This window comes from Cricetulus griseus, chromosome 6 (genome assembly GCF_003668045.3).
Source record: "Cricetulus griseus strain 17A/GY chromosome 6, alternate assembly CriGri-PICRH-1.0, whole genome shotgun sequence".
Lineage (NCBI taxonomy): Eukaryota > Metazoa > Chordata > Mammalia > Rodentia > Cricetidae > Cricetulus > Cricetulus griseus.
In genome coordinates this window covers 152400035-152418021 of record NC_048599.1, presented here as the reverse complement: position 1 = coordinate 152418021, position 17987 = coordinate 152400035, and the positions used below count along the sequence as shown (strand labels likewise).

General features: G+C 46.7%; 1 protein-coding gene across 1 annotated transcript; it reads right to left on the bottom strand.

Moving 5' to 3' along the window:
* Positions 1 to 210: 210 nt before the first annotated feature.
* On the bottom strand, positions 211 to 8595 carry LOC100751896 (sialic acid-binding Ig-like lectin 5). Its single transcript, XM_035447138.1, is given in 10 exon segments — positions 211 to 402; positions 2911 to 3046; positions 3328 to 3424; positions 3493 to 3495; positions 3753 to 4055; positions 4142 to 4390; positions 7468 to 7515; positions 7698 to 7976; positions 8123 to 8494; positions 8559 to 8595. Coding segments are annotated over 10 exon segments (1716 nt in total).
* Between the last annotated feature and the right edge of the window lie 9392 nt (positions 8596 to 17987).

The window sequence follows — 17987 nt, the reverse complement described above, 5'->3', positions numbered from 1 at the left end:
AGAAAAAGTGACTTTTGTGGGAGTAACACTGAATTTGGACTTGAACCTAGGAATCCTGTGACCTTCATTCCTTCCAAGACCGCTCCTCCACCCCTTCAAAACCTTTGATTTAGAGGGCCGATGATACTAGAATCTGCCCCTAACATATGCTGTCCTCAGCCATGCCTTTCCAGCACTCCAGCCAGTTCTGGGCACACAGAGCAAGGAGTGTCAGCACTTGTGGATCTTGATCTCTGTGTAATCAGACTTGATGGTCTCTGTGTTCTGAGACTGCCGGGGCTTCAGGCCTTGGAAGGAAAGGGAGGCATAGTGGAGCTCAGGCTCATCCTCCAGGGTGTGTGGGACTGTGGCAAGTGTTGATTGTTCTTTCTGGTTCTGTGACCCTGATGCATTCAGGTGACCCTGGAACCCAATTAAAGAAGGGCATCAGTCAAGACTTTGCAGATGGCAGTGACAATCACCAACGGCACTTGGGGTTTTGCCAGGCATTTGTTCATTTATCTACTTCATACACATTTCCTAAGTGTTCCCTCCACGCTTTCACTCATTCACCTTAGTTTCAATGATGTTTGAACATGAATATGAATGTCTTAATCCCTCCTCTACATCCCCCCAGTATGTGCCTATGTACATATGCACCTGTATACACAGTACGAATGGTCAAACCCAGGACCTTGCACATAGCAGGGAAGGAAGGGCTCTAACACCCCCAGCTAATTTTAATCTTATAAAGAGTCTCACTGAGTCCTCACATCTCTTCTCCTTCCCCATTTCATGAATATGAACATAGTCTGGTCCAGGCTAAGTAACTCACAAAAGACAGCACCAGACTGTCAAAAACGAATGAAGGTAAAGCCAGATGTGTCTACCAGCAATCGAGTCACTTGGGAGGGAGGCTTTGGAAGGAAGATTGTGTCTCGGGCAAGCTCTGGCTCCACAGTGAGTTCCAGAACAGTCTGGGCTACACGGAGACCCCCAAACCCAAATAAGTAAATTTTCAAAAATAAAATAAAAACTTTATCTAATTGTAATCTGATGGGCAGAAGCAAGGAGTTACAGCAAATTCTCAAGAAGCAGGGGTTAGACCCACCCTGCCCTGGTGGGGATTGCAGTATGCGGGGAGAGCAGGGACATGACTGAGACTGCAAGAAGCGGGTGACGGTCTGCCTGTCAGAGGCAGGGGTATTTTAACTGATACATGGAAGATGATTAAGGCTCCATTCAAGGAGCAATCAGGGATCACCTGCCAGGGAGTTTGGACTCATTCCGTAGCTCTTGATGTACTAGCCACATGCAGTACATGTAATGTGATTGGGTGACCAGGGAGATGGGTGCTGTGAGAACAAAGTGCATGCTGGGACTGAAAGGCTGAGCACCCCAAATGAAGAACGTGAGCGTATCATTCACAATTTTTATATTTGGTTGCTGATAAGAAATTAGAATCACAGTCACCTGGATGTGTTGTAGGGAATGAAATGTGGTATATGTTTCGGCTTTTTTGTGACTAGTGACGATTTTATTTTATAAATGTGGCCAACAGTCTATTTCTTTTCTTCTTTATCTTGAGATTAAGTCTCTAGGTAGCTTGGACTCTCCTAGAATTCTCCGTGCAGCCCGAACTGGCCTCGAGCTTTAAATTGTCTTTCCTCATGCTCCTCAAGTGTCAACAATATAGGCACGGGCCACCAAGCCCAGCCTCCTGGTGCCTGTCTCTCTGTGTGTTTCTGACTCTTTTCCTCCCCATCCCCTTTTGGGGATGGAACCCAAGGTTTCCCATTTGCTAGAAAACTACAACAGAGCTGTATTCCCAAGTGCCTCCCTGTTAAATTCTGGGCAAGCACTCCGTCTCTGAGCCACACCAGTCCCTGGTGCTTCTAGCCAAGTGCCCTAACCCCGTAGTCAGCCCATCTCTGGTAGATTCTACACAGGCATTCCACTTGGAAGCCATATTCCCTGCTTCTCACTGATGGACACAGGCAAGTTCTCTACTGCAGAGCCACATTCCTAGCTGTCTTTTCACTTTTGGTTTTATTCAGATCTCACAAGTTACCCTAGTAGGCCTTCATCTCACTAGGTAGTTCATGCTGGCTTTGCACTCTGCATCCTCCTGCCTCAGCTTCCGGAATGCTGAGATTATACGTCTGCCCCACCATGCCCAGCCTGACATTCTATTTCTGTCTAACAACACATTTGTACTGTAAGGACCATGTATAACTCAACAGCTGTGTTTGGAATTCCTTTATGAAAGTTTACTCTGGGCTGATGAAGCCAGTGCTGAGGCCCAGGGTAAGGCTGTGAAGACTTGACAGGAAGTAGCAACATGGGACCAGCTTTGCTAACAAGAACAATCAATGGTCAGGTCTAGGTAAACACCCGAAGCAGGAGATAGAGGTTGGACAAATGCCAGGTCCCCAGCCTGGGGTTGCAGAAGGAAAGATGAATATTGGAGAGACATTTGGGGAAACAGAAGCTCAGTTTTGATACGCTGGGTGTAAGGACTCAGGCATTGTGCTGGCCCGCCCCTGTCACCTGGCAGAATGCACTCAGGCAGTACCCTGGTCAGCCTGATTCTTAAAAACAAAAACAAAAAAAACAAAAACAAACAACAACAACAAAAAACCTCCTCTCTTTTTGCTCTCTTCTCTTTGCCTGCTCCTCTCTTTCTGTTCTCTTTCCCGCTGTTCCCTTGGGGCAGACAGGACTTTCCCTGTCTCTCTCTTCTGCCCTCTCTCTGTCTCTGTCTCAGTCTCTGTCTTTATCTCTTTTCTGTTTCCTCCCTCCTTTCTAATAAAACTTCTCACTTAAGCTCTGTCTGCCTGGTGTGTTTGTCTCCTTCCTCTGTCACCCTTGCTTGCCAAAGTCCCCCAGTTGCCAAAGTTTCCCCTTGCACTTTTTCCTAACACTGAGTACCTAGGTGGGGTATCTCACCGAAATGCTGGACGAAATCATGCTGGAACCGTTTATGGTGGAGACAGGGCACACAGCATGACGGTTGCCTGCCATGCTCACTACTTTCAGGGTTGATTGCTTCCTGAGGACCTTCATTCTGGAGAAAGAGATCAGGTGTTTTTTTCCACCCTTTCTGGATGGATTTTAAGGCCAGGCAAGACCAGGTACAGGGGCGTGGGATGGGGTTGTTCTGTGAATTAAAGAGATTCTCAGTGGATGGGACTACATGATTTGAACAGAACCTACACCTGGCCAAGGCAGCAGGAGACTTGTGCTAACCCTGGCCAGGCTCATTGCTCAGTGGGCTGAATTTTGGAGATTCTTTAAGCAGTCCACAGTCACGACATGGAGCCTTCACCAAATGGGGCCAGCACTCACATGAAGAAGATGAGGCAGGTGCAGACAGCAAGCAAGGCCATGAGACCAGCCCCTGCCATGGCCCCTTGGACCACTCCTGTACTGGTTTCGGGTTTGTCTGTTAACAAGAAGACCTGGGGTGATGGAAAATCTTCCTCTCAAGTCGTCATCTTAGCATTATCCAACCTGCTTTAGTCCATTGTTGATGAGAGTGCCCACTCCCACTCTGGTCTAGGTCCTTTCTTCCCCATGGTGTTATGTGACTACAGCCTCCTGTCCCCAAACCTCCTACCAACCCAACTGATAGGAAACTATGAACACTAGCCCAAGTTTAGCCCTAATTTGTCCACTCCCAGTGTCTTGTACAATCCAGACAGAAGTCACCCACCCCCATACCCCCACACCTCCCTACACCTCCCCACACCCCTACACACCCCCAACATTACCCTTTGTGACCTCTTGACCTTGCAGCAGCAAGATAGTAGCACTCTGAACTCCATTGTCATTCCAAGCCTCACAGCTGAGCCTGAGGCCAGCACTGAACTCCATGCTGAGGCTCAAGTGGCTGTTGACCCAAGATCCTGTGGAGCTGGAGGTGACCGTGAAGGAGACGTTGCTGCTATTTCCCTCCAGCAGCCCCTCCCCCAGCCGCCAGCGCAGGGAGGGGGCAGGCCAGGCTCTGGAGGAGCAGTTGCAGTGCAGACCCTCAGCCTCCCAGGAGCAGGAGGGTGCCCGGAGCTGTAAAAGGCCTGGGGAGTGAAACACAAAAGGAGGTAGCAGAGGGGCCTCCCAGGTTGTGATCACAGTGCCCCACCCCCATCACCTTCCAGCTCACTCTTTACTCTGAGGCTCACAGAGGCCACATGAGCACCCAGATTGTTCTCAGCTCGGCAGGTATATTCTCCATGGTCTTCCAATTCCACCCTCTGCAGCTGTAGTTCCTCAGTGGAGAGCTGGAGGGGCTTCTGGGTCAGGTGCTTCCAGCTCAGCATGGCTGGGGGGTTGCTGTCGGCCTCACAGAGGAGGCGCAAGGACTCGCCCTCTTGGACATGCAGAGATGAGCCACTGTGCAGGACTTCGGGTTCTGAAGAGGCAGAGAGAAGGCGAGATCACAGAGGGCTTTCTGTATTTCTCTTGCTTTTACCACATCACCTGTCTTTTTCTCTTCTGCTGGCTGCTGGCCTCATACTATAGAGTGACAGACAGTATGTCTTAGATGTATGAGATCATCAGAACCACTTTGGGTCTCACTCTTCCCGCCTGGGCATCTGTCAACTTGGATTTCTTGCTTGTCCTGGAGAGTTTGCCCTTCTGTCTCTCAAGAGCATCTCACTAAGGCCTGCCTACCTGGGCTATGTCCCCAGGGCAGGTGTCTAAAGCAGGTGGCACAGGGCAGTGGTGGGTTTTATGGTGGCTGTGTCTTAAAAGCCCAGCGAGATTCTCAGGACCAGGAGGAAGGCTGAAGGAGGATGTGAAGAATAGTGGAGATGTCTGGGGACCATACTACAGTGTTCTGCCCACAGAGAGACAAAATCGCCCTATGCTAGCTGAAGGACCCTGAAAAGTTTCTTCATTTGGCAAACAACTGCCTCCTTAACAGAATGCTCTCTTCAGATGATTTTGGAAATTATTGCAAACCAATACATACAACTTATTGTTACTTTTTTTTTTTAATGAGAGAAGGTCTCCTATACCTCAAGCAACTTCAAACTTACTATAGAGATGAGGGTGACTTTGAATTTCTGAGCCTCCTGTTTCCAGCTCTCAAGTGGTGGGGTTACAGGAGTGCAGTTATCACGCTTCATTATGCAATGCTGGGGATTCCACCCAAGGCTTCCTGCATGCTAGGATGGCACTTTCCCAACAGAGCCACATCCGCAGCCCATAAATAATACTTAAACAACATAGAAGAGACTTGGTTTCTTTGGAGAATAATGTGAATGAAAACTACAATGATTTCATTTGTGCCATGGGAGAGGGTGGGTGTATTTGTTAAGGAGAGAAGGACATTGTTCCTAGGTATACACATAAGACAAAGTTCACGCTGTGCAATTTGGCAGCATATGTGTGAAATACAAATGACCCTTTGTTCTGGAATTTTCTTCCTTAGGAAATAATTTTGTAGACATTGAAAGGCATGCCCCTGTTACCTGGTGGAACAGGCAATACCCTGGTCAGCCCAAGGTTCCATGGGAACTAAGTCTGCACGCAGGTGCAGAGGACCCCTTTAAAAGATAGGCCCCTGCCCATTTACGCTCTCTGTTCCTGCTCTCTGTGCTCTCTGTTCCCCTGCTCTACTCTGTCCTCCACCTATGCTCTCACTCTGTCTCTCTATGGCGACTGTCCGTGGCGGTCAGCCATTTACCCTGTTCCTCTTCTTAGTCTCCCCATTCTGCTGGGCCTTATAATAAACTTATAGTCTTATGTCTCATGTCTCAGCATTTCTCTTTTCTTCTTTTTAAACAAAAGAATAACAGACATGGTCACAAATGTAGAGTTTTCATGGAAGTCACTTATTGAATAAAAGTCAAGGAATAGCAAGGTGTTTTTGTTTTGTTTTGTTTTTGCCAAGAGATAAAAGGGTAAATGTATTATTGTATCATGAGAAAACCATGGAGTTAGTAGTATGTATGAAGAAGGAAGTCTCCAAGAAAAGTAAGTTTGAGGGGAAAAATTAATCTAGTCATGTATGGTGGCAGTGTGGGTTTGACCACAAAGGAACCATAAGGATAAGTTAGAATTAAGTCTGTATGAAGAAGCAAGGGAGACTTTACCCTCAAGCACCTAGGGCAGGTTTTATTTAATGTCAGAGGGCATCTCCAGGTTGGGTTACACGTGATCAAGAAACAGGACTCAGCAACACAATGATCAGAGTTCAAGAAGATGCAGATTATATGTTTCAAACTGGGGCTGCTGGTGGTTAAGGACAGAAAATAGGAAGAAAGAGGTGTTAAGAGCAGAATGAGGAAGTTAGCTGCTTCCTGTAAACAAGCTGTTTTAGAAACTGCTGGATCTGTTGTCTGGTTTTGTAAACACTGAGTGTCTGGAGTCAGGATCAGCTGCTTTGCTTTGGCAATCCCCAAAGAGCAGGCTTCCTGAAACCTTAAATTCAGTTTAGGGCCTTAGCTTTTGGGGGAGGGGTTAGTTTTTTTTTTTTTGGAAACTCATTGACCAAGGGTCTAAGGTGTAGCTCAGTGGTATAGTTCCGTCCTACATAAGTAAGTAAGTAAGTAAGAAAGAAAGACATAAAAGTGATAAAGTTGCAAAGTAGTGTGTGAAGAAGGTATGTGTTTCTCCTCCCACCCCAGTGTGTGATTGTGTGTGTGTGATTGTGTGTGTGTGATTGTGTGTGTGTGATTGTGTGTGTGTGTGTGTGTGTGTGTGTGTGTGTGTGTGTGTGTGTGTTTATATATGCACACTAAGCTATCTGTGTGTGGTCAATCAAGACAGGAGAACATTAGACACCAAGAACTATTACTATTAATTTTTTGTATGAACAGAATTATATTGCACTAAAATCCATATATTGGAGCCCCAACCACCAATGTAGTGGAGATGTCTTGGGAGGTAATTAAGGTAGATGAGATCAGAGGATAGAGATACCAAAGGTGGGATTAATGGAGCTAGAAGAAGGCAGCAGCGTGCTGTGTAGTCTGTTTCTACCATCTGAAGCTGGGGGTGGAGAGGAGAGCATCTGTAGCACAGACAGGGTACCCTCACCAGGAATCAAATGGGCCAACACCTGGAACTGGGGCTCCTGTCCTTCAGAGTTAAGGGGCTTGTTCTGCTGTGTAAGTCTTCCTCTCTATCATACTACAGAGGCTGAGGCAGAATAAGATACTTCTCACACTAAATTTGATAAAATCACCCCACAGATAGAAAGGGATCTGGGAAACAGGCCAGACTCAGGTGCTTAAGGAAGGAGGGCAGCCCGGGGACGAAGACACAAAGACCCAGTCCTGGCACTGGAGACTGCCATCTATGACTTGAGAAAGCAGAATCATGGGCATCTAGAGGACAGTGCAGTGTGTGGGTGAGGGGTGAGTGGGGATGCCTTACCCCCTTCCCAATCCTGAATCCTGCCTGAGCTCCTGAACATTGGCTTATCTCTGAGGGCAGCAGTCCCAGCACCTACCCCAGGGAAGAGAGATTTCACCCTACCTGTGTCATCTCCCCAGGACGCCCTGATGGTCACCTTCTGTGGAGCATCTGGGCAGACAGACATAGTCATTCAATTTTCAGAGGGGGGTGGCTGCTGGTATTTCACCCCAGAGCTCCTTTCTTCTCCCACACTCCTGGCTTTCAGGACCCATCAGCCAGTTCTACCTCCTCCTTCCCACACCCCTAATGTCCCTTCCCCAGGGACCCAGGTTTCCTGGACTGGCACTCACAGGTGACACTGAGCTGTTCAGTCCTCTCCACAGTAACACCAACACCAGGGAAGGTCACCTGACAGGTGATGTTGGTGCCATGGTCCTGGGGCCTGGGTGTTAGGTTCAGCTCTGAGGAGAGGATGGTCCTGGGACCCAGGGAGGTAAGGGCAGATGACATCCAGGAGAAGATGGGGGTTGTCCCACACTCACAAGCCCAGGGCACAGAGCAGATCAGTTGGGTGGAAGTGCCAGACACCAGGGTAGGTAAGACTTGGAAGTTAGGAGTTTCACTCAGAGCTGGACAGAGAGAGATAGTGACACAAGACATGGTAGAGAATCATTATGTGTGTGACTCTACTTCAAGACAGCCCCTTCATTTGGTCTAAGGGTGCCCAAAGGCTTTGAAACAAGGACCCCCCCACACACATACCCTCATCACATACCTATCACATCCACAGAGAGCTTCTGGTTCACAAAACTGTACTTCATAGCTCCATGTCCTTCCACCCTGAAGAAATACACTCCAGTGTCTCTTCTCTTCAAATCTCTGATCTCCAGGGAGCAATTATGGGTATTTGGCCCCCCCATGAGATGGAATCGACCTTGAACTTCCTTCTGTACTGATCGATTTGGGTCGTTTGTAGCCACCAGATAGTCGAGGCTTGTAGTGGCCCGATCCTGGTACCAATAGCCAAAGACAGGACTACTGGAAGTGGGGTAATGGACTTGGCAGGACACAAAGATACACAGGCCCTCCTGTACCGTCACTGAATTGGTCACTGAGAGCTCATAGTCCCCATCCTTAGCCAGAGACCCTGCAAAGAAATGAGATAGTTATCTTGGTCCTGTTCCACCAAACCTGTCAGTATCCCTACTCACCTGCCCACAGCAGGGACAGCAGCAGAGGCCAAAGCATGACACAGTGGAAGGTTCTAGGCTCCTCTAGGTGGCCAGAGAACAGAGGCTCGATCAGTTTGAAGGGGGTCTGTGAGGTGGGAGTGGCAAGCTTCGATGCCACAGGCTTCGATGTGGCAAGAGTGGGACGTCCTCCTGAAAGCCCAGGAATGAGGACAGAGAGCTACTGACCACAGAGAAGGAACTCTCCACCCACAGGTTATCAGAACTGTCAAGGTCCTCAGAGAACAAGCACTTCCACTTTTCATGCGGGGTATCATGGGAACCACGGTCTGCGAGGAGGAAGCACCCTGAACCCTGTCAGAGACGTTTGTTTCTCATTAGTCTTTATTAAGAGTCTGATGGTCAGAGACATGGCTCTGCAGGCAAAGGCACTGATGAACTGAGTGTGATCCCTGGGACCCACACTGTGGACAGAATGACCAAACTCAAGGCAGTTGTCCTTTGATCCCCCACTTGCACACATGGTGGCACACTTGTCCCATAGTGGGTATGCACATACACACATAAAATAATAGTTTTCTTAATGTATAAAGAAGAGGAAATTGGGACACTCACTGCCTAAATAACATTCCTGTTACTGTTATAAAATAATCCTGACAAAACAACTTAAAGAAAGAAAGGTTTATTTTGGCTCAGAGTTTGAAGTTACAGCCCATGGTGGTAGGGAAGTTATGATGGCTACAGGTGTGTAGGAAGCAGAGTGAGAGGTGAAAGTATGTTCTCAGCCCACTAGATAGTCTAGAATCCCAGCCTCTGGGATGTTGCCACCCAAAGTGGGTGGGGTTTTTCACTCATTTAACCTAACCGTGATAATCACTCACTGGCATGCTTAGAGACCCACCTCCCAGATGATTCTAAATCCCATCAAGTTTCCAATTGAGGTTAGCCATCTCAGACATAGATACACATAGGGAGTGCATCCACATGAGGACATGGGAGGAGACTCTATCTGCAGGCTCAAGAGAGAGGCCTCAGGAGGAATCTTTCTTGTAAAAAATGCTAATCTAGAACTTCCAGCTTCAATACTGAGAAAAATAAACACGTTGAAGCTGCTCGGTGTGTGGGTATCTGTGTATTGGTCAGGGTTCTCTGGAGGAACTGAACTGGTAGAATATGGGTCTATGTGAGTAGTCCAACACTGGTTGTCTCACTGGTAGTGGCTGTTTCACAAGGCTGGATATCTCAGCAGCTCTGGTCTGGTGCTGAAGGACTGGAGAATTTCTGGAGAACTGCTGGTCCTTAGTCCATACTGAAAGCTTGAAGAAACTAGTTCTAGTATCAGTGAAGGAATGAAACAGCAGCATGATGCTGTTGGGAGGCCTTCTGTTCCACACAGGAGATGGATGAGCCCATTGCCTCACACTGTGGGGTCTCAGTGAATTGATGGGTTCTGAAGACTCTTCCCCTGGTAAGGAGAGTGTACAGATGGCGGGGTATAGATGGTCCTCTTCTGTTTTGTTCTTCAGCCCCAAGTCCTAAACCAACTGACCTTATCAACACACACTGGAGTCCTCTTTGGCTACCTCTTGCATTACATCTAAGGTTTATCATGGTGCTTGGGAAAGGAGGAGGTGAGTCAGTGCCGTCTTCTCTGTACCAGGCTGTCAGTCACTATGTAATGTTATGACCAGTAGGTGGAGAAGTATACCCACTTCTATAACACAGAGATCAATGGTCCCTTCATAAGCAGGGATAGAGTGAGGGCATCAGGTGCTTTTGAAATAACAGCAGATCATTCCATTTGTCTCCTGAGCAGTTACCATGAATGCTGGCATTATGATCCCATCATGGTTAGAGTGGTACCAGAGAATTTGAGACTGATTATTTTAATATTCTTTTTCAGGAGGACTTTACAGGCTCCTATTGTTGTCTACTATACCCAGACACTTGCTTTTAAATAAAAATTATTTTTATTGAAGTGTATCTAGTGGGTGTGCATCAGTTTATGTGTACAACATATATACCTGGTGTTAGATTTTTGCTGCAGCTATTGGTAGGGAGAAAGGAAACTACAAATGAACAACCCACCTGGAGTTTATTGACAAGAGAAGGGGGGGGATGGGGCTGTATTGTCAGCCAACCCAAGAAGAGGTGGGTGGGAGGGAGGGGGAGACCTCCTCCTTTTAAAGGGAAGACCACACATGTGCACTGAGGTTTTACACATGTGCAGAGTCCCCACACAGGCCGTAATTCGTGGCAGGTGACATGGTGATGACATAGCACATTTCCTATGCATGCCCCGCCCATCGTTAGTCACTTGATGTGGGTGTTAGGAACTGCACAAGAGCAGCAAGTGCTCTTAACACTGAACCATTTCTCCAGACCCCAGACACCTGCTTCTGAGCTCATTTCTGAGGAGAACAAAGTAGTAACATGGTCATGGGTATTCCTGGAGGAGGGGTTTGGAAACACATGGGAAGGAAGGGATACCATAGAGTGGACATGGAGACATTGGATGTCTCCATGGACCGAGGATAGGTTCAGTGAGAGTCCATGCCTCAAAAAGATAAGCTGGAGAGTGTTAGAGAAAGGCACTGAATATTGACTTCTGACCTCTATGTGAGTATACATGGGCAATAGCACACACACACACACACACACACACACACACACACAGAGAGAGAGAGAGAGAGAGAGAGAGAGAGAGAGAGAGAGAGGAGAGAGAGACATACACAGAGAGACTGAGACACAGAGAGAAACAGAACAGAGTCACAGAGACAGAAGAGGCAATGTCTCTGTTGATATGCTGTAGTAAATGGAGGAGCACAGTCGAGTTCTACTGTAACGTCAGACACTTTCAGCAGAGTGTGAAATTCACACATGGCAGTGTAACCTGTTGCCTACTGGGATGAGAAGGCTGTAGAAATCATCCTTGGGGACCCATAGAGAACACAGGTACTTCAGATGAGAGGGGTGCTCCGGAATTTTCCTCAGTGTATGCAGATATCTGAATACTGGGGAGAGGGATCTTGCTGAGGCCTCACTCTACAAAAAGTGAGGGAAGCATAACACAGGTCTTGTTCTGTTCATAATGTGAGAGTCTTCTGTGAGAAGCTTGGATTCTCAGGGTGGCTGTGCATCTTGGAGTCCTGCTGAGTCTGTGTGGAGAGGAGAGAAGATAGGGCCATAAGGAGGGATCTCAAGGAGACAAAAAGGATCTGTGCAGAGCATCATTATATTAAGACACTTGCTCACTCTCCTTCCATGAAGGGCTCTGAAGGCATCACTTAATCATGCATCCAACACAGTATTTATTGCTGCTCGTCCAATCAACAAACATACCCAACACCTAGCAGGAAAACCCTATCGTTTTGCCCATTTTACAGACAGGCAAAGTAAGTCCTGGATAGGTGGGGTCTTTACTATGTTAACCATATAGCCAAGACACCATGTGTGCTGGTGCACTGGATCCACAGAGGGGTAGTGATGTAGAGACCAGCCTCATGGCTAGGGTATTAGAGAGATGAAGACAGATCACTAGATCCACCCATGAGTGTCAACTGTGCTGCTCTGTGCATTAGCCAGAGGGAGGCAGAACTGCAGTTTTCCCAGAGCTCATCTTCTCCTTGTGATAGAAATAGCATGGGAGTGCCATGTACAAGGCATGCAAGGCATGAAATGCCCTCACAGACACATGCATGGAGCTTCCTGCAGATGCAACAGTGTTGTTGGACACAGCCAATGATTACAGAGTGTGACCGCTTTCTGCACTGGCACATTTCTGAGCTCCAGTTAACTGCAATGTTTCTCAAAAGCAACCTTGGCACCCATGGTGCCCTCCTCCATGCCTCCAATCATTTCTTCAGCTCTTAGCAATCCCAAGAGATTTCTTCCCCTTGAGACTTCCATACCTGCTGGTGCTAGGGCCAGTTTGATCCACTCCCTTGCATCTTAGTGTCATTCTCACCCCTAGCCTCTGGCACCTGTAAGCATCTGAAACATCCATTCCCCTCCTCCACACCTCATTACCTGTGACCCAAGGACTTGGCTCTGCACCCTCCTCATACATGGCTCTGTTCAGTGGCTTCTCTTCCCAGCCATCTTGCTTCTTCTGCCTCATCTGCCTGACTCTGAATGATGGAGGGTTTAAGGCATTTCCTGTTGGCTTTTGTTTTGTCTACTTGAGGATCTGAAACTGGGGAGTACACAAACTCTGTCCCATGTGGATCCATCTCTTAACTCCAGATTTGGATATCTATTCATCATCTCCACTTGGATGTTTCAGAAGCTCCTCATCCTTGGAGGAACCATAGTGATGGTGACCCACTTGCAAGGCTGGCCATGTCAGCCATTAGCAAACTAAGTTCTTTAAGTTCTTCAGAGAGACAACAGTAGTATCATCCGTGACTTTTATAATCGTGCTGCAATCTATTTACATCTATGGAGTCTTTGATGTCTACAACATCCTGAAGTGGAGACAGTGAGATGTCTTGGTCAATGCATTCAGGCAGGCTGCTCCTTGTTGGTGTTTTCATCAATATTTATTCAACTCCCACACATATCCATCAGTGGGACCCTTGACTATGTTGGCTTTAGAGACAAGATCTCATTACATAGACCCACCCAGATGGCCTAGAAGCTACAGGCCTCTTGCCTGACCTCAGGAGTATTAACTGCACAGTATATTAGAAGCAGCATGGAAACCTCTGGAGCACTTTACAGAGGAAGAAGTGGCAGAGTGAAAGGGTGCAGAGGTGCTGGGTCCTACCGGGTTACAGGCATAAGTGCCATCAGTGTGATGGAGACCCGGTCTGATTGATGATCTTGGTTGTCATCTGGAAATAGAGAACCTCAGTTGAGGATTGCCTCCATCAGATTGGCCAGTGGGTATTTGTGTGGGAGTTACAAGGTGAAATAAACTTTTTCCTCCTCAAGTTGCTTTTGGTCAGAGTGTTTTTTAACACAGCAACAGATAATGTAACAACATTTAACAAGAGAGGCATGCTCAGGGATTTACGGAACCTGTCTATAATATTTTGATCCAGGCTTTCTTAGAGAGGTAGAGAGAGATATTTCCTCAGGAAAGTGAAGGGCCAGTCTATGCAGGCCCCTTTCCAATGCAAACATCCTATGGAATCACTAAAGCAGCCATGTCCTTCAGGGAGGTGTGACCCTTTAGGTCTTCTGTACTTGTACCTCACAGTCCTGGGTCCAGGTAGCAAGTGGGCAGAGCTTCAGTTGAAGAGACCAGCTCCCCATTTAAATAAGTTTTAACTTCTGTTCCTAGTTTAAACATGTCTTAAAACAGGTTTCTGCTTCTGACAGACACATCTGAGTATCAGTTGCTGACTACAGGCTGTTCCTAAGTAGACTGTGAGCCCTGGACTTGCTGTGGATGTGAACAGGATGTGATGTGACACCCCCTGTCTCTGCAACAGAGTCTACTAACCAGAAGCTCCTGATGGATTCCCCATTGCCTAAATTCCTTTTTTTTTGCTTTTGACTATCATTTCAGCCTTCTTGGGTCCCTAACTTCATCCCAAAGTCAGCAGGAAGGAGCATGGGAAAGAATACATCACCCATTTTCCCTGGTTGAAATGCTAAGTCAGAAGGAACTCCCTTACATGGTGGACGCCAATATCTCTCACTCCCTGATGGAGACCCCGGAGAGACAGCAATTCCATGATTGGAATCTCCAAAAAAGAAAATGGGGAAATGAAGTGACCAGCTCCCCATTTCGGCAGCCATAACAGCCAAACACGTACTTGCCTGACCTTGTCTTGGTCACTAGGAGGTCAGATGCCTGCCCCTTTCGGCAGCCATGACAGTAACATGGGCTTGCCATGACCTTACCTTGGTCACTAGGAGGTCAGATGCCTGCCTCGTGGCAAGGAACCAATCAGAAGTTAGCTGGTGGCGCTATGCTTTACGGCTCTGGGTGTGCTTTATGGACAAGTGCACAGCAATGATGTGCAGAGCATAGCAACTGCCCTGGGAGGGCCTATGTGCCATAACAACCAGTTGACCAATCAACACAGGGCAAACCCTCCAAGCCTGGAGGCACACCAATCCTGAGCCTGTGTGTACTCTGAGACACTCCCCTTATGCTGCCCTATAAGATCTCTATGCAGTGGCTTCGCAGCGTCTTTCCTAGCCATCCACCAAGGTGGGTGGATGAAAGGCCCGAGCTAACATGGGGTTAACTCGTTAAACAACTATAACAAAGCCTCGTGCAATTTGCATCAAGCTTTCACCTCCGCATGGTGATTGGGGTGGCTGAGGTCCTGGGCTGAGATCCTGGGGGCCTGAGCCTCTGGGGGGTCTTTCACAGTCATTCAGAGTGTCTGTTCTAACAGCAGATCCTGTCCATCCTGTCTCAATCATGTCCTCCCCATAAACTCCACACTCAAGGCTCTAGTACATTGTCTCCACATATATGAAAACTGATGACAAACCTTGGTTTCATCCTATGTGCCTATATATGACTGAGAATGCACATTTGTTTGTTTGTTTGTTTGTTTGTTTCTTTCTTTCTTTCTTTCTCTTTCTTTCTTTATTTCTTTCTCTCTTGGCTTTTCAAGACAGGTTTCCTCTGGAGCTTTTGGAGCCTGTCCTAGAACTCACTCTGTAGACCAGGCCTGCCTCAATCACACATAGATCCACTCCCATCTGCTTCCTGAGTACTGGGAGTAAAAGCATAGTATGCACATTTCTTCTGGGAACCTTGTCACACTGTTTTCTCGAGGGTCACTGTTTCATGATTGGCAAAACTTGCTGTGCCTGAAGAGTCAAGGGAACAGGGACCCAGCTTGTATCAGTCCCAGGCTCCCAGGCTACAAAGGCTATCTATTCTGGATGAATGTCCTCGGGGGCTGCGATCGGAACCATCTGAACAGCCACGAGTCCACCCCTGAATGGGGGTGCATGGACCTGGAAATTCCTAGCTATCCAACGGTGATAAAGACCAGACATAGGCATCTTGTCATTTCAGGAGGGCTCTCAGTCCATATTGAAAACTGGAGTCTCCAGTTTATTCTAGCATTCTCCCAAATCGCTTTCCAACAGTCTGGGTGACTGCAGAGAGCATCTGCTATCAGGTAATTCTTTTAACCCTATCAACACACCTAAACAATCCCTAGGCATACAAAACAAAGCTCTCAGCACAGATGTGGCACATTCAGGGTCTAGGCCTGTTATAATGCAAACTAGGAGATATTCTCTACTGAGGCCATGCCATCCAGCAGGCAATTTAGCCAGCATCTGCAAGACAATGGAGATACAGATTCCTGGGAAATGGAGCAGAGATTTGGACCCCGAGAAACTTTATAATTGATAATTTTGGTCCCCTACAATTCCCCTCTCTAAAATTAATAAAAAGAAATCCATGCTTCTACAACAGGACAGATGACTTGCCTGGCTTAGGTGGTCCTCTTTAACCTACTAGAGGTGCCCATCATGGAATCACACATTCCATCATTTGTGTTCTGTTGTAGGATCCCTGGAGGCAAGAAATACCTGTCCCATCTCTGGCTCAAACCAGTCTCTGTAACAAAGAAAGTAAAGGGGTGTGGGGTGTGATCCAACTCCATATGCTCCTAACCTGGAAGCTCACCAGGAAGCAACATTTGTGCTCTCATAGCACATACAGCAAGGTTACAGACATTAACAATTTCAGTATGAACATACATTAGGGTGAGTTACAATGCAATCAAAGGACAATAAAATATTCTCACGATCTGTTGGATGCAAACAATTCCATAATCCTAAACTTTTTTCTTTTTTCCTTTGTCTAGAGTTCAATGCACTGTGAATCTTTCTTTTTCTTGTCTACAGTCTAATGCTCTGTTGGCTGTAAAATTCCGAAATCGGGTTTGCAATATCACAGTCCTTGAATGTTAACTGCAAAACATTTTGTCCATGTCTTATCATGGACTATGCTAGTGCCCAGTTGTTCTAAATGAGTCCTTTTTCCCCCCAATGGGAAAAAGTGGCAAAACAGTTCTGTGTCTCTAGTTATGGCAAGAGCCAACCTGCTAGTCCTCCAGTTCTTTGTCAGCACCGGGGTGGGAACTCACGGGTCTGGGGAGCTGGATGTAGCCGGCCTGTTGAGAAACTGAAACTCTGGAACAGCTGTAGACCACACGGCATCACGGATCAGGAATGCCAGTTCAGGGGGTATCACTCGAGGTGGTTCGGACAGTCTCCCGAGGTCTCAAGTCGAATTTTTCTGTGCTCCACACATCTCACTAACTGTGCCTCATTCTCCTCCTTAGAGAAAACACAGACATGCCCTCGACCCCAGATTATTACTGGGTCTGTCCCCGCCATTTTCTGGTGCTTGGATCTCTCCATTTGACCTGAGCAAAATGGTTATGCCAGAAGCTGTCTGTGGCAGATTGCTCACTGGCATCCATATTTAAAAATTTTAAAATGAAGAGTGTATGATTTAATGCATCATGTGGAGACTAGGGATATTTCTCCCCCTTCTTAATTCTTAGAAGCTGTGTTTTTAAGGCACTATAAGCATGCTCCATAATTCCTTGTCCTGGAGGGTTATAAGGAATATCTATTTTTTTTTTATCATTTTTCCATTGAATACAAAATAACAAATGCCTTACTATAATATCTAGATCTTTTGTCTGTCTGTTTTTGTTGCTTTTGGAACTCCTATTTAAGCAAAACATTGTCAGGAGCCATTTCTGGTTAGATATAAAAAGTATCCTTTACAAGAGGCCTGGTGACCTCCATGCTAAACCTCCAATTAGTCAAGCACCCCACCCCTTAGGTTAGTGTTCGAGATAACCAGGACACCTGCCCTGGCCTGAGAGCAATTAACACCCATTCCTCTCCCACTTCCTCTTTCTCTGCTTCCTCCTTTCTCTCTTTAAAAACCCCTTGTTATAATCAATAAAGAGACCTTGACAAGGACACTGCTTGGTCTGGCTTCTCTTTCTCACCCATTATTTTCAGGCTTAGACCACCTTGGACCCACGAATTACCGGAGCCCCACTGGCCGGGGAAAAACATCTTAAACAATGACTTATCACATGTTTTGAAATCTGAATATCAACTGCCATGTGCATATATTTTAACTTGTCAAACTTTGGGTAAGAATAACGTCCATTTGCCATAAATGATTAAGAAGTAGGCCTAAATTAGCCACAGGCAAATATTGTGGGTATACCCCATATTGTTTGACAATTTGGAGAGCAGTCTCTCTAGTTAAGCCGAGTTGTTTTCTTAATCTTTTGTTATTTTGATGATGAAAGTTATGAGACTGCACAGTTTTCTCTATCTAAGACAAATCAACCAATTTTGTTAATCAATCCCTTGACTTGTTCACTTTAGCCAGTAGGCAGGGAAAGGCCTTAATGGGATTCCAATGTGACCCATGAAACATGGCAATTTTCTTACGTGAATTTTGCATTTTGAATTTGCTCAAACAATATT